At 45.8% G+C, this 14050-nt stretch overlaps 1 protein-coding gene across 2 annotated transcripts; it reads left to right on the plus strand.

Annotated features, from left to right (window-relative positions):
• Window positions 1–235: 235 nt before the first annotated feature.
• Window positions 236–13833, plus strand: fam53c (family with sequence similarity 53 member C). Of its 2 annotated transcripts, XM_023962442.2 has the most exons (5): window positions 236–749; window positions 6548–6882; window positions 8347–8404; window positions 8622–9622; window positions 11025–13833. In XM_023962442.2, exons 3-5 carry the CDS (start codon window positions 8398–8400, stop codon window positions 11304–11306), a joined length of 1290 nt encoding a protein of 429 aa, XP_023818210.1. In that variant the 5' UTR covers window positions 236–749; window positions 6548–6882; window positions 8347–8397; the 3' UTR covers window positions 11307–13833. The 2 variants fall into 2 exon arrangements, with proteins under 2 accessions (XP_023818210.1, XP_078787331.1); XM_078931205.1 differs by lacking the exon at window positions 6548–6882 and having other exon boundaries at window positions 304–749.
• The last annotated feature ends 217 nt before the right edge of the window (window positions 13834–14050 follow it).

Consider the following 14050-nt stretch of genomic DNA (forward strand, 5'->3'; position numbering starts at 1 on the left):
AAAGCACAACGACCATTACTTTGTATGTTTCCCACAGTACACATTTGGTAGACTAATACAAACCTATTTATATTTTTATATATTTGTATATATATATATATATATATTTATAATATTTGTTGTTATTTTACAAAATAACTACATTTCTCGCCCACCGCTGTGCCGCGCGCCGGATCGCCCTTTAGCTGCCTCCCCCCTCCACCCAAACGCGGTGCTGTAAACAAGCTGCTGTCACTCAACAAACTACATCTCCCATCATCCTGCGCGTCGCGGGCTCGCTGTGTCCCTTGTTGGATTATTTTTGTCGCTGCCGGATTCTTGAGCTCTGGTTCGGTTCTGAGTGGGATTGCGGGGCGACGTGAGGAGCTCGAACCTGGACAGAGCCGGGCAGGTGCCGTGAGGAGGTGAAGCTTCGCCCCTCTGCTCTGCCGCCTCCTCTTCTTCATCCTCTTCATCCTGGCACCGTAAATGTTATTTATGAATGCCTGCCGCTCACGGGCGTGTGCGCGCAGGCTCTCCATCACTACGCTGTTATAATTAGAAGACATCGGACAGAAATTCCGGCCGATGTGCGGGTCTATCCCGCAGCTGCGGTGTCCGCTGTGTGCGGTTGAACCCGCGCTTCGGTTCTTTGTGATCGGCTCGGTTCTGTGAGCGGCGGCGGGTGGAGTTCTGCTCTTTGATAACACTGGGTCAATACACCGAGAGACGCCGCAACCCGGGAAAGCCTCACCTCAACACCCGACAAGGTAAGCAGCGCGTTCGGGCAGAGCGCGGTGGAAATGACCGCATGCGGTTCGGGAGTCCGAGCTCCATCCGCAGCATCCCGCAGTGTTTCCCTCCTCTCACTGGCCGGCCGTGCAGCTCACAGGCCGGCCACACGCTGACAAAAGCCCCGTGGAGCCTCCGTGTGCCCCCCCGCGCTGGTTCTGAGCCCAGAGCGGCCTGTGAGGGATTCCGGGCTGAGCAGAGGTAGCGGTTCCGGGCTGGATGCAGACCGGTGCATCCCGCGATCGTCAAATCACAGCAGCTAACGGACGGAGCTAGCCGCGGTTAGCCGGTGCTCTCCGGCCGGGATGCTGCGAGGCGGCAGCGGGGCTTCCTGCTAAGTCCGCGTACCGGACCAGCCCAAACCTGCGGGTTCTGCGAGCTGCGCCGCAGAAATGCACGTTCGTGCTGCAGTTATATGTTTCATTAAAATAAATGTCTGAATTTTCAGCACCGACCTTGAAAAACGGCCGCTTTTAGTTTACGGCAGCTAGCTAGTAGCACAGGTGAGCTGGTCGGACCGAACCGCATGTGTGAAACTGTCCAAAATCGTAAAACTCTATGTTCTGCTCGGGTTCTACAGCGACACGCTAAGAAATACGTGGAATTGAGTGGGGTTCGGCCCGGGGGGCGTGCACAGACGCGTGCTAGCATCCTCCATTGAAAGTTGTGGGAGTCGTTAGCCAGGAGCTAGCAGCAGCTGGAGGGGGGGCTGCGGCCTCAGAGCCCGAAAAGAGGCAGCTCTTCCCGCCCAGCACCCGGTCCGTGGGGTCTCAGCTCAGCAGGGCCTGGTCTGGACCGGAACCGGTCTTTGGGTCCTGACCTGACCTCACTAATAACTTGGCTGATGTGGTTCCGAGTGAACAAACAATAACACCGAAACCGCTTAAAACTCTGGCTGTTGTAAAGTGAGCCTCCCTAAAACGATGGAGTCCGTCTGTTTACCTGGAGATCTGATGTCATTTTAGGTAGAAAGCTTTAATGTTTTATTATTATTATTATTATTATTATTACCTATTGATTAAAATAGCCAGGAGAGTAAAATGTATTTTCTGTCCTTAAAGAAAAGGGATGGAAACATCCTGCAGTTTGGACTCACTAAACATGGCCGCCAAACAAACACCTGGATGCTTGGAAGAACTCACTTATCGGAACCAAAGAAAAAAATGTTTTGATGCTGCTTCTGTAGTGTCAACCAAATAATGGCCATGAATCAAACTGATGTTATGAAGTTCATTAGTTGGTGTCTGGATTTATCTTCATCTATAAGCAGGTAACATTTAAAGTTACCAAGTCTTCTTCTCAGTTGTAAATGTAAATGTCAGCAACAGCTTTTCCAAAAAGGATTTTCAGTGAGTGTTTAAAGACCAACAGCAGTTATTTTTGAACCATAAGCAGGATCTGCATGAAGAAACCAAACTCTTCTCTGCATCCACTTTATATTTGACCAAGAATGCAGCATTCACACCTTCTAGTCACACGACCAATTTTAGGTCATAAAATACACTCTTCAGGAATGCAAATTAGACACTAATCTGTTTTAAAGACCCACTCTGATTAAAAAAAAGTATTCTTGTGGCATTTTTGAGATGATGGAGGACACATATAAAGAAAGTTAGGTTTGAAATTGCATTTCTCAGTGTTTCTTTATTCAGACTTTAGTGAATCAGGAGCAGACAGATAAACGATTAAAAGAGTTTTCTTGTGACGTAGAAAATCCTCTGGGTGAGCCACAAGCTCCCAGCTCCGCTCCATTCTGATGCATCCACATGTCTTTGTTTTCATCGTCTGATTTTCCTCGCCGTTTTTGTTGTTCTGGGTAATTTTAGGTTGAGTTGTAAGGGGCTGTAAGCTAGCAGGAGAGAGTATAAAGGGATGAGTGACGAACAGTTGGCACAGGCTTGCTCTGGTCCACTGGGAACACTTTTCCAATAGATTAAATGATGATTGGAGTGGGACTTTAACACAATTTCTTTAAAATTCAACTTAAATATAAAAAAAAACGTTTCTGAAACAAACATATATACACTAATTGTTAAAAGAAATCTGCAATGAGACTTATTTAATCCAGTGTAAAACTGAGACATTAGTTTGGGAAGAATCCAGTTTATTTTTTATTTTAAAAAAATCTGAAGATACCGACAGAAAACAAAAAGCTTCATTGAGCTTGTGGGTTAAAGGTTTCGGGTCAGAACAAAGCAGAAGAGCTGATTTCTGTTTTGTTGACAGCGACACCTGCAGCATGACTGCTGAATAGCATTTAAACCTTTTATCATCATGTTTACAACAGAACCGTCTAAGACCGGAGCTTTAGCTTTGCGTTTTGATGCTCCAAGTTTAAAGGTCACAACCTCAGAGACCAAAATCTCATTTTTGACTCACCAGCCGAGTTGACCAGTAGATAAAAAAATCCACCAGCCAGGCTCAGTTTTTACCCGACAAATGATTCCATTATTTCACAAAGAAAAGGTGTTATTTTAAAAAATGACATTATGTTGAACCCATAGAGAGACAAAGTCACAACATCATGAAAACATCCGATTAAAAAAAAACGTTTCTTTTTTCTAAGGAACTCCTGTATTGATTTCAAATCAATCTTTGCTCTCTGTTTTTGCCATTTTTACGCCACCTTTGAGGTGTTTTATTATTTTTAATCACCAATGACTTGTTTCTTCTGTTTAACACAGATAAAAAGTCCCCCTGTACCCCCATGGGGAGACGGGTGTCAGTCAATTACCTGTAATCTGAACCAGCTGAAGATTTTTCTTTATTTTCATTCAAGAAAATAAAATTGCTTTAAAGTAATTTATAAATAGAATGAACACATCTTTAAAGTAATCTAAAAATGTAAAGGTGCTGAGAAAACAAGGACAGATTTACTAAAGGGGAGCAGACTGACAGAAAAAACACTTTTTATTTCCTAATTCTACATGAAATCAGAACAAAATAGCCTAAAAAGGATCAAGTTTTAGATTGTTGCTATTGAAAGCAAAGATGCAGCGCTCTCATGAGGGGGGGCTGTTTTCACATAAATGTTGGCTATGTAATGTTATGGTAGTAACTTTAGAAAAACAAATAGTTATACATTATTTTTACATTATTTTTTTTTAAATATCTGTAAATCAGATATTAATTCTGTGAACAAATTATAGTGTCTTTGTTAAAAATAAATGACACAAATTAGTGCAAATGTGGTGTAAACAAAACAAAAATCTCCCAGAAAAAAAAAATCAAGTAGCTAGGAACTTTCCTTTAAGTTATTTAAGACATGAACTGCTTTCAAAATAAATTACCAGGGATAAAATACATGAACTTAAAGTGCATCTAAAAGTTAACATGTGAACAAAACCTTTGGGGAACAGCTGCATATGATGTATGTTTAGATCTTCATGTTTTTCTTGACAACCTCAGGCTTTTTAGCGTCAAGACGCCGCTCGTCTACCTTTTGTGGAGAAGGGGGGTCTAACAACCATGGCTTTCTCACACAACTCCGGGTGATGAAGCTTCAATGCAGCCAGCGCGTCTTTTAACTTGCTGCTCTCGCTATTTTCCTTGTTTTCCCCTCCGCCATTTCTGTTTGAATATGTTTTCTTCTTCGTCCGCCCACGACAGCCAATCTCGCAACGAGTGCCCCCTATCTACCCTCCAAAGAATTGTCTTACCAAAGGACGATTAATATAACGTTTTACAGGGTCTTCAAGCCTAAATTAAAGGTCAATACTTGATGAAGACGCATCAAGAATCAATCACAGGACTAAATATCGCGATGTATCACCATATCGATATTTTGGCACACCCCTATGTTATGTTGATAAAGTTTCATTCAAAGGGAATGTAACTTTTTCTGTTATTATATTTATAAAATACATTTTTATATATGTTATATGAATTAATTTTGTTTATTTATCTGCCACATCTTAAAGTTCATTTTGTGAGATTATAGCCAGTTTGTGGTTGGAAACTGGCGACACGCGGAACAGCTGCTTAGCATATCATGATAGCATCCTAGCATTTAGCATTGTAGCATAATAGCATTGTAGCATGATAGCATCATAGACTTTAGCATTGTAGCTTGATAGCATCGTAGAATTTAGCAGTGTAGCATGATAGCATGGTAGTATGATAGCATGGTAGCATTTAGCATTGTAGCTGTTAACGTCATAGCACGATAGCGTCGTAGCATCTTAGCATTGTGGCATCAGTGTGTTATGACACCGCTGTCTCCAAATCAACCCTTTTTAATAAAAATTCTGTTGCTGCTGTGAGTCCAACAGGTTTATCCTCTAGTTCTTTTTGGATCCTGGTAAAATCCTCACATGTTCTGCTGATTCATCAGCTTAAACTAAACGCTACGAAGAAGTTACGGGGTGGGGGTGGAGGCGGGGGGCTTTACGCGTTGTGTGTGCCTGTGAATATTGCACAACAAGCTTCTTCTTTTTTTTCTTGGCTTTGAGTTAGCGTTTTCGTGTCTGCTCGTTGCGAGAGGTAGACCGACTTTATTCTGAACAGCGGAAGCCCAAAAAAGCAGAGAGCTGGGAAAATAAAATCTTGATTTTCCCTAAAATAAATCGTCTAAAACAACAAACTGGAAACTGGAAATTATTTATCCCTAAAACTGATTTATCGCCCAGCCCTACTACAGACGAATAAAACTGATGAGTCACAGTGAAGTTTTGGGACAGAGGAGTGGAAGCTAGACTGAAGTCAGAAGTAAACATTTGTGAAGAACACTATGGTTTCATGCAGAGAAATATTCAAATGTTTTATATCTGCTTTGAGGATGTTTCTGAAGAATAACCGAGAAGATCAGAAGGATCTACATCAGGTCTTTGTAGAGCTAGAGAAAGTCAATGACAGGATCCAGAGAGAGAAGCTGTGGTTTGGATGAGGAAGTCTGGAGTGACAGGGAAAAACATTGGAGTTGTTTAGGACATAAATGATAACTAGATAGAAGACAGTGGTGAGATCTTCTTTAGGTGTGACAGGATATCAAGGTGGAGGTGTGACTACACCAAGGATCAGCTTTAAGCTCCTTCTTGTTTGCTGTGGTGATGGACAGACTAAGAGATGAGGTTAGACAGGAATCTCTCTGGATCGTGATGTTTGCAGATGATAATGTGATCTGTTGTGAGAGCAGGGAGCAGGTGGAGGAACATCTAGAGAGGTGGAAGTTTGCTCTGGAAAGGAGAGCAAAGAAGGTCAGCTGCAGTAAGACGAGAAGAGAAGAACAGAAATGGAACAGTAAGGCTACAGGGAGCAAAGGTGAGGAGGGTGGAGCACTTTAAGTCCTTAGGATCAACAGTCCAGAACAACAGAGATTAGGAAAAAAGATGAGGAGGGGTGTTCAAGCAGGTTGGAACAGATGGAGGAAGGTTTCAGATGTGATGTGTGACCAAAGAGTAATGAGAATTGATAGAATCCGGACTGAATCCATCAGAGGAACAGATCATGGTAAATGTTTGGAAATAAATTCAGACTGAGAAGGTATGGATACATTGAGAGAAGGAACAGGGTTCACGGATGAAGAGGAGGAGGGCATGAGTGTGGTTGATGTGAGAAAGAGGATAAAGAGGAGAGCGTTAGATTAATGGTAGTTTGGTATCTCAGTCTGTTGACTATCCACATGCGGAAATTTCATTCACATTTGAAAACATCAAAAATACTTCTGGAAATCAGGAAACGTGTAAAAATTGGTTTTTAATTGTGCTAATATTTTTTAAAGTTATTTTTTAATTTCATTTTTTTATTCTGCTATTAAAAAGGATTTTGTAATCTCCAGGTGTGTTGCCAGAACAACAACTAACCAATGATGTCCTTGTGAAAGTGGGCGGGGCTACGTGGCCCTGAGGCAGTAAGGAGGAGGAGTCTCAGCCCTTAGCCCCTCCCTAACCCTAACTTGTCCCACTGACACTCAGACAGCCTCAGCACCCCTGTCCCTCCTTTTCCCCCTTTCCCTCCCCATCCTTTCTACCCCCCATCCCCACCTGTCCCCTTGTTCCTTCCCCCATCACCCCCCTCCTCCTCTGCCACCATGCTGTGGTTGTACTGTTGGTGGAGAGTCTGAGGAAGCAGACTCTGGAAGGTGACGCCGCTCAGCCGAGGGACATTTCCCTGGTAAACATGACACCTTCTCACAGCTTCATCTTCTCTCTTGCAACTTTACTTTCACACCTGCAACTTCACCTTCACACCTGTAGCTTCACTTTCACACCTGCAACTTCACCTTCACACGTGCAACTTCAACTTCACACCTGCAACTTCAACTTCACACCTACAGTTTCACCTTCACACCTGCACATTCACCGTCACACCTGAAACTTCACCGTCACACCTGCAACTTCACCATCACAACTGCAACTTCATCTTCACACCTGCAACCTTCACACCTGCACTTTCACCATCACACCTGCAACTTCACCATCACAACTGCAACTTCATCTTCACACCTGCAACCTTCACACCTGCACTTTCACCATCACACCTGCAACTTTACCGTCACGCCTGCAGTTTCACCGTCACACCTGCAACTTCATATTCACACCTGCAACCTTCACACCTGCACTTTCACCATCACACCTGCAACTTTACCGTCACACCTGCAGTTTCACCGTTACACCTGCAACTTCATCTTCACACCTGCAACCCTGACACCTGCACTTTCACCATCACACCTGCAACTTTACCGTCACACCTGCAGTTTCACCGTCACACCTGCAACTTCACCATCACAACTGCAACTTCATCTTCACACCTGCAACCTTCACACCTGCAACTTCCTCTACACACCTGCAACCTTCACACCTGCGGTTTCACCATCACACCTGCAACTTTACCGTCATGCCTGCAGTTTCACCGTCACACCTGCAACTTCATCTTCACACCTGCAACCTTCTCACCTGCACTTTCACCATCACACCTGCAACTTTACCGTCACGCCTGCAGTTTTACCGTCACACCTGCAACTTCATCTTCACACCTGCAACCTTCACACCTGCACTTTCACCATCACACCTGCAACTTTACCGTCACGCCTGCAGTTTCACCGTCACACCTGCAACTTCATCTTCACACCTGCAACCTTCACACCTGCACTTTCACCATCACACCTGCAACTTTACCGTCACGCCTGCAGTTTCACCGTCACACCTGCAACTTCATCTTCACACCTGCAACCTTCACACCTGTGGTTTCACCATCACAACTGCAACTTCATTTTCACACCTGCAACCTTCATACCTGCAACTTCACCATTACAACTGCAACTTCACCTTCACACCTGCACTTTCACCTTCACACCTGCACTTTCACCTTCACACCTGCACTTTCACCTTCACACCTGCACTTTCACCTTCACACCTGCCTTTTTATGCTAATATCTACCTTTAGTATTGGAGCCCTGCTCTGCTGGGGCAAACCTAAATTAATGCCTTCAGGGTCCAGTTACCTTTATTTACATTATTGGCATTAAAGATTTGTTTAAAAATGGCTGCAAGGTATGTCAGCAGGCTAGTAGAAAATAAACAAAATTGTATTTTCTTTATAATTTCTGAAATAGTGTATTTATTTGTGTTTTCACAGTCCCTGCTGGACCCGAAAACTCTTGCAGAGTGCTGGCCCCCAGATGGCTTGATGCCTGGTGAGTGTTTGTTCATATGGTAAAGGTCGCTGGGAGCTACAATCAGAACATGGCATTTAAATATTTTTATGGTTGATATGTAAGGGATAATGCCAGATAAAGTGTACTATATCAGAAACATTAAGGGACGACTTGGACACCCTCCTGTCAATAGACGAGATGAACTCGAGGCGATGCTCTGTTTCAAGGTTGTGTGTTTGTGTGTGTCTCCTCTCAGAGAGCAGTTACTGGCAGCTCTGCCCTCCCTCCAAGTCCAGCGTGCAGGGGGGGTTACTGAGCTCTAGTTTCCCCCCTGGCCCTGTCCCCCTTGTGCCCCCAGATGCTCACTTGCAGGATGGGGGCGACCTCCTGGATGGGGGTCCCTCTCAGCAGCAGCCACTGGTGCCCAGCACCTCCGCATCTGAGCTTTCTGTCCCTGGACTTTCAACCGACCCCTCAGGGCCTGGACCCCCTCCGCCTCCTCCCCCACCCTCGAAGCGGCACTGCCGTTCGCTGTCGGTGCCCGAGGACCTGTCTCGCTGCCGCTATACGTGGCGGCCCAGCGCCTCGCGGGTCTGGACCCCCGTCAGTCGCCAGCAGTGCCATGGAGGAGCTGTGGGAGGGGCCACAGGTGCTGGAGTGGCACTGGCAGGAGGGGGTATAGCGGTGGGGGTGGCAGGGGGAGGAGCCTGTCCTCTCCGTGCCCCCAGCTCCTCTCTGAACTCGTCCCTGCACTCGTCGTCCAGCCCCACCTTCTTCAGCCTGGCGCTGTCTCCGGACTCCCCCCTGCCCTGGAGCTTTCCCTGGGACCCCAGTGAGGCAGCAGCAGGGGGAGGAGCCTGCTGCTGCTTCTTCCCCTCCCCCTCCTCCTGCTCGTCTTCTCCCTCCCCACTGCATCCGCCTCCCCCTCCTCAGCGACGTTTCTCCCTCTCCCCTGTGCTCATCAGAGACTCAGCAGCCTCCACTTTCCTCCCCCCACCACCAGTGCCGAGCCAATCATCGGCACCCCCGCCAGGCAGCGGCGCTGCTGCTGCCGGCCCTCCTGGGGGGGCGGTTCCCGCCTCACCGTCTTCAGCCTGCAGCACCCCGTCCTCTCTGCGGCGCAGCCTCCCCCCCCAGCTGCCCCGCTGTCATTCGCAGCCATGTGACCTGCTGCTGTTCAAACCGGGTCTGAAGAGGCGCCGTGACCCCGACCGGCCCTGCGCCCGCCCCGTTCTCGACTTTGTCAAGATGACACAGGTAATGGTTGCCCTCGGGTACCCCTGTCATGGTAACCATGGCAACATGATTTATAAAGTTTTCTGATCCTTTTTTTAGCCTTTCCCCAAAACCAGTCATTTGGGAAAAACGGACTCATATTTTGCATAGAGGATCAGAAATATCATCCTCCAACTTCTTCAATCCCCTGTTTTCCCCTCTTTCTTTTGTACCTTATCCTCGAATTCAGACATCACACTCTCTCCTTCTCTCCTCTTTTTTTTCTGTCTGGTCCAATAAGAAATGCATACCAACATAAAAGCCTCAAATACAAAAGGGGTTTATACAATTATACACCTACAGTGCCTTGTAAAAGTATTGCCCCCCCTTTGAACTTTTCAACCTTTTGCCATGTTTCAGGCTGCAAACATAAAGATATAAAACTGTAGTTTTTTGTGAAGAATCAATAAGTGGGACACAATTATAAAGTGGAACGAAATTTATTGGAGATTTCAAACTTTAAAAAATAAAAAACAGAAAAATTGGGTGTGCCAAATCATTCAGCCCCCTCAAGTTAAAACTTTGTAGCACCACCTTTTGCTGTGATCACAGCTGTAAGTCTCTTGGGGTTTGTCTCTATCAGTTTTGCACATCAATACATTTTTGCCCATTCCTCCTTGAAAACAGTTGTAGCTCAGTGAGCTTCTTTCCACAGATTCTTGATGGATTCAGGTCTGGACTTTGACTTGGCCATTCTAACACCTGGATATGTTGATTTGTGAAACATTCCATTGTATGTTTTCTTTATGTTTTGGATCATTGTCTTGTTGGAAGACAAATCTCTGTCCCAGTCTCAGGTCTTTTGCAGACTCCATCAGGTTTTCTTCCAGAATGCTCCTGGATTTAACTCCATCCATCTTCCCATCAATTCTAACCATCCTCCCTGTCCCTGCTGAAGAAAAGCAGACCCAGACCATGATGCTGCCACCACCATGTTTGACAGTGGGGATGGTGTGTTCAGGGTGAAGAGCTGTTGTTGCTTTCACAACAAACAGATTGGATTTTGGTTTCATGTGACCAGAGCTCCGTCTTCCACATGTTTGGTGTGTCTCCCAGGTGGTTTGTGGCAAACTTTAAACAACACTTTTATGGTTTACTTTAGAAATGGTTTTCTTCTTGCCACTCTTCCATGAAGCCCAGATTTGTGCAGTTATACGACTGATTGTTGTCCTGTGGACAGACTGTCCCCCCTCAGCTGTAGATCTCTGCAGTTCATCCAGAGTCATCATGGTTCTCTTGGCTGTCTCTCTGATCAGTCTTCTCCTTGTTTGAGCTGAAAGTTTAGACAGACGGTCGGGTCTTTGTAGATTTGCAGTCAATATTATCTCTTGCACATTGCTCATTGTCTTGTTTATAGCTTGGGAAATCTTTTGTCGTCCTGCAGACCCGCAGCATGGACCCGCAGTGCCTGGAGCGCGCCGGCGGCAGGCTGGTCTGTGGCAGCGACATTTGCATGGGCTTGGAGCCATTCATGGGCGACTTCCGGGGCTCCTGCTCACCGGCCGAGTGCCTGGGCAGGACGAGCATCGGGCCGCTGAGCGAGAGCGATGAGGAGTGCCATGAGGAAGATGAAGAGGAGGAGGCAGATGAACGGGAGGCAGCGCAGCAGGCGGTTTTTGAGCGGGATTGTACAGAATTGGACTTGAACTTAATAGAAGAAAACTGACTTGTCTGTAAATGAAAGCTACTTGGTTTCTTTTTTCTAACTGAGTCTTTTTTTTTTCTTAAGATTTGACTCCGCCCCTTCCTCCTAACACCCCCTAATCATAACCTGGCACCTCCCTGCCTCCAATCAGCAACACTCTCAGGAACAACACCTTCTCTCATTGGTCGAGCTTATTGACGACGGCGATGATGCGGCTGCAGCCCCCGCGGCTCTCGCTGCCGCCGGTTACCTCCACTCAAGAGGCGGGGCCGGCGTCCAGACAGGCATCTTCCAACAGGCAGCTGCAGAGTCGCTGCAACCACCTGACAGGGGATAACGGCGTGTACGCCGCGGCAGTGCGACCTGAACCACATCACTGCAGAACCCTTGGACTCCAGGCGAGTTCCATCTGCAGCGCTGAACTAAAAAACGAAGCAGATGGTGATGCGTTCAGGTTCCTGCTGGTCCGCGGCGCCGCCTGTCGGTCTCCCCTCAGGGCGAGCTGCCGCTGATGCCGTCGTCCTCCTGAGTGTTCACTGAAAACATAACCAACACCGTCTGTGCACGTGCACTGTTGGCTCTGACATCACACTTTGTGATCATGTGACCTGTCCAGACTGAATCCAGGCAGACAGCCCACCCCCACCCCCCAAAAGCAGCAAGTTGTCCTCAAACGTCGTCCTTCTGCTTGCTGGCCAACTGATCATGTGACCTACAGGGTTTTGTGATACAACCTCTGCCCAAAATGAAGACGATCATCAAACTCTGATAAACATGATCCCACCTGAACCACATGAACCCTGCAGTCGAAGCTAAAGTCATTTAGGTCAGAATTTACTTAAGTTTCCTGGGTTTCTGCTGATTAACAGAGTACCAGCACAAAGGCACACAGATGTTCCAGCTCTGAAAGAACCGAACATCAGCTGGAGTGAATTTGCACAGATAAATAGGGTTACTGTATTTCAGCAGCACTTTGGGAGGAGATCTGTGGATTTTGTTAAATGATGTGGACGAAAATCTACTTTTAGGAGAGTTTCATGTGTGATTTTAGTAACAAATCCCGTTTGAGAGACGCTGACTCTTCCCACTGGTGGTGCTGAAGCCTTGATGTTTGGTTTTGAAGTTATTCCAGGTGTCCGTGTGTGTTTTAGGTAAGCGTGCAGTAACGTTAACATTGATGTTTTATAAATAGAGCAGGGTATCATTAGCATAGAAACATTTCCTGTTCATTTAACTTTAATGTGTAGAGAGTGAGCAGAACTAAACCAAGGCAAGAGGAAAACCTTTCCATGCAAAAAATAAGACTTGAATCACCAGATAACCACTGGGGGGCGTAATACTCAGTAAAGTTCAAACGTATTCATTTGAATGTAAAATTGTCCAACTACTGTCTTAGAGACATGCAGTCCGGTTCCAAAGCTGCCTTTTGTTCACATTCGTTAGGTTTAGTATCCAACAGTTCTGAAATGTAATTTTCCAAAGATCGCATGTATATTAAAGATAAAAGTTTCACACAACGTGCAGGCGGGGTGGGTCCCATTAACTGATAGCCTCTCCTTCCATGTGGATGATGTCACATCCTGTCAATATGACAACCTTCCCAATATAAATAGCTTGGTTCAAAAGTCCAAAATACAAAACTTAGCGAAACACACGACAGCTTGGAGGAAAAACAAAGTAGGTAGAAAATAATGAAACGTTCAAAAAGCAGAAAAACATTTTAGCACACAGATATCTCTATAGTTTCCTCCTGACAAGCCGCGACAGAAAACTTCACTTCTTCTTAACTGAGTGGAAGCAGAAGGCTGCTTTGGAGCTCCAGGGGCTCCAAGGTTTTCCACATCCCTAGACACTGATATGTCTGATCTGGATTCAGTCTCGGCTTGATTGCTCGTGTAAAAACAGCTGTCCATCCGTCCTTCCTTTGCTTTTTTTTCTTCCAAAAATGAAAGGTCTGAAGGTGTTTCCCCAAACCTCCACCCAAAGGCGTCTTTGAGGATTCAGGCTGACGTCTTCAGCCCATCGGTTCAAACAGGTCGATGTTTGGTGACGGCCGCTGTTGAGACGCTTTTTTCCCTATTCCCATTAAAGGACGTAGGAGTCCTTCAAATGCGGAAAACCATCAAAATTATGAGAAAAGACAATCAAGTCACCATCTTTAAAGAGTAAATGTTGAGTTGATCATCTCAGAGGGAGGCACACAGGTTCCAGCTCCGCTGATTCTCTGCATTTCACTGCGGCTGTTTTACTGTTAGACTTTCCCGCCTTGGATTTTTCCGCCGATCAAGACCTGAAACCAGCGGACTGCGTGTGTTCAACCATCCGGTCCCACAAGACAGAAGAAGAACCGCTTCATGTATGGACAAAACCAAATCTGGTCACCCAACGTCAAAATGGTAAAAGTAGACGAGGAAGGTTTCTGATGAAAGCCGAAACCAGTTTGCACTTCCTGAGTCTGAACATCATCAATGTCTCATGAGTTTACATTTAACAGAACGTTATTTTGCAGACTGTTTTTGTACAATTAAAAGCTACAGTTTCATCAGTGTCACAGATTTGTGTGAAATACTTTCACAGGTTAAGAGTTTGACTCACGGTTTCTTTGTTCAAGGAAAGACAAAGTGCCTGCAGTTTCAGCTGACCTCCTCTGGGGGCAGTATTGCCCAGGCTCGAGTCAGTTTTATTCATCAAGTATTTTTTTAATAGTTCCACAAAATCTTTATGTTTTTTAAAAGCCTCATGTTTGGTGTGGAGAGCTGGAAAGC

The sequence above is a fragment of the Oryzias latipes genome, chromosome 14 (genome assembly GCF_053564925.1).
Source record: "Oryzias latipes strain Hd-rR chromosome 14, Olatipes_Hd-rR_3.1".
NCBI lineage: Eukaryota > Metazoa > Chordata > Actinopteri > Beloniformes > Adrianichthyidae > Oryzias > Oryzias latipes.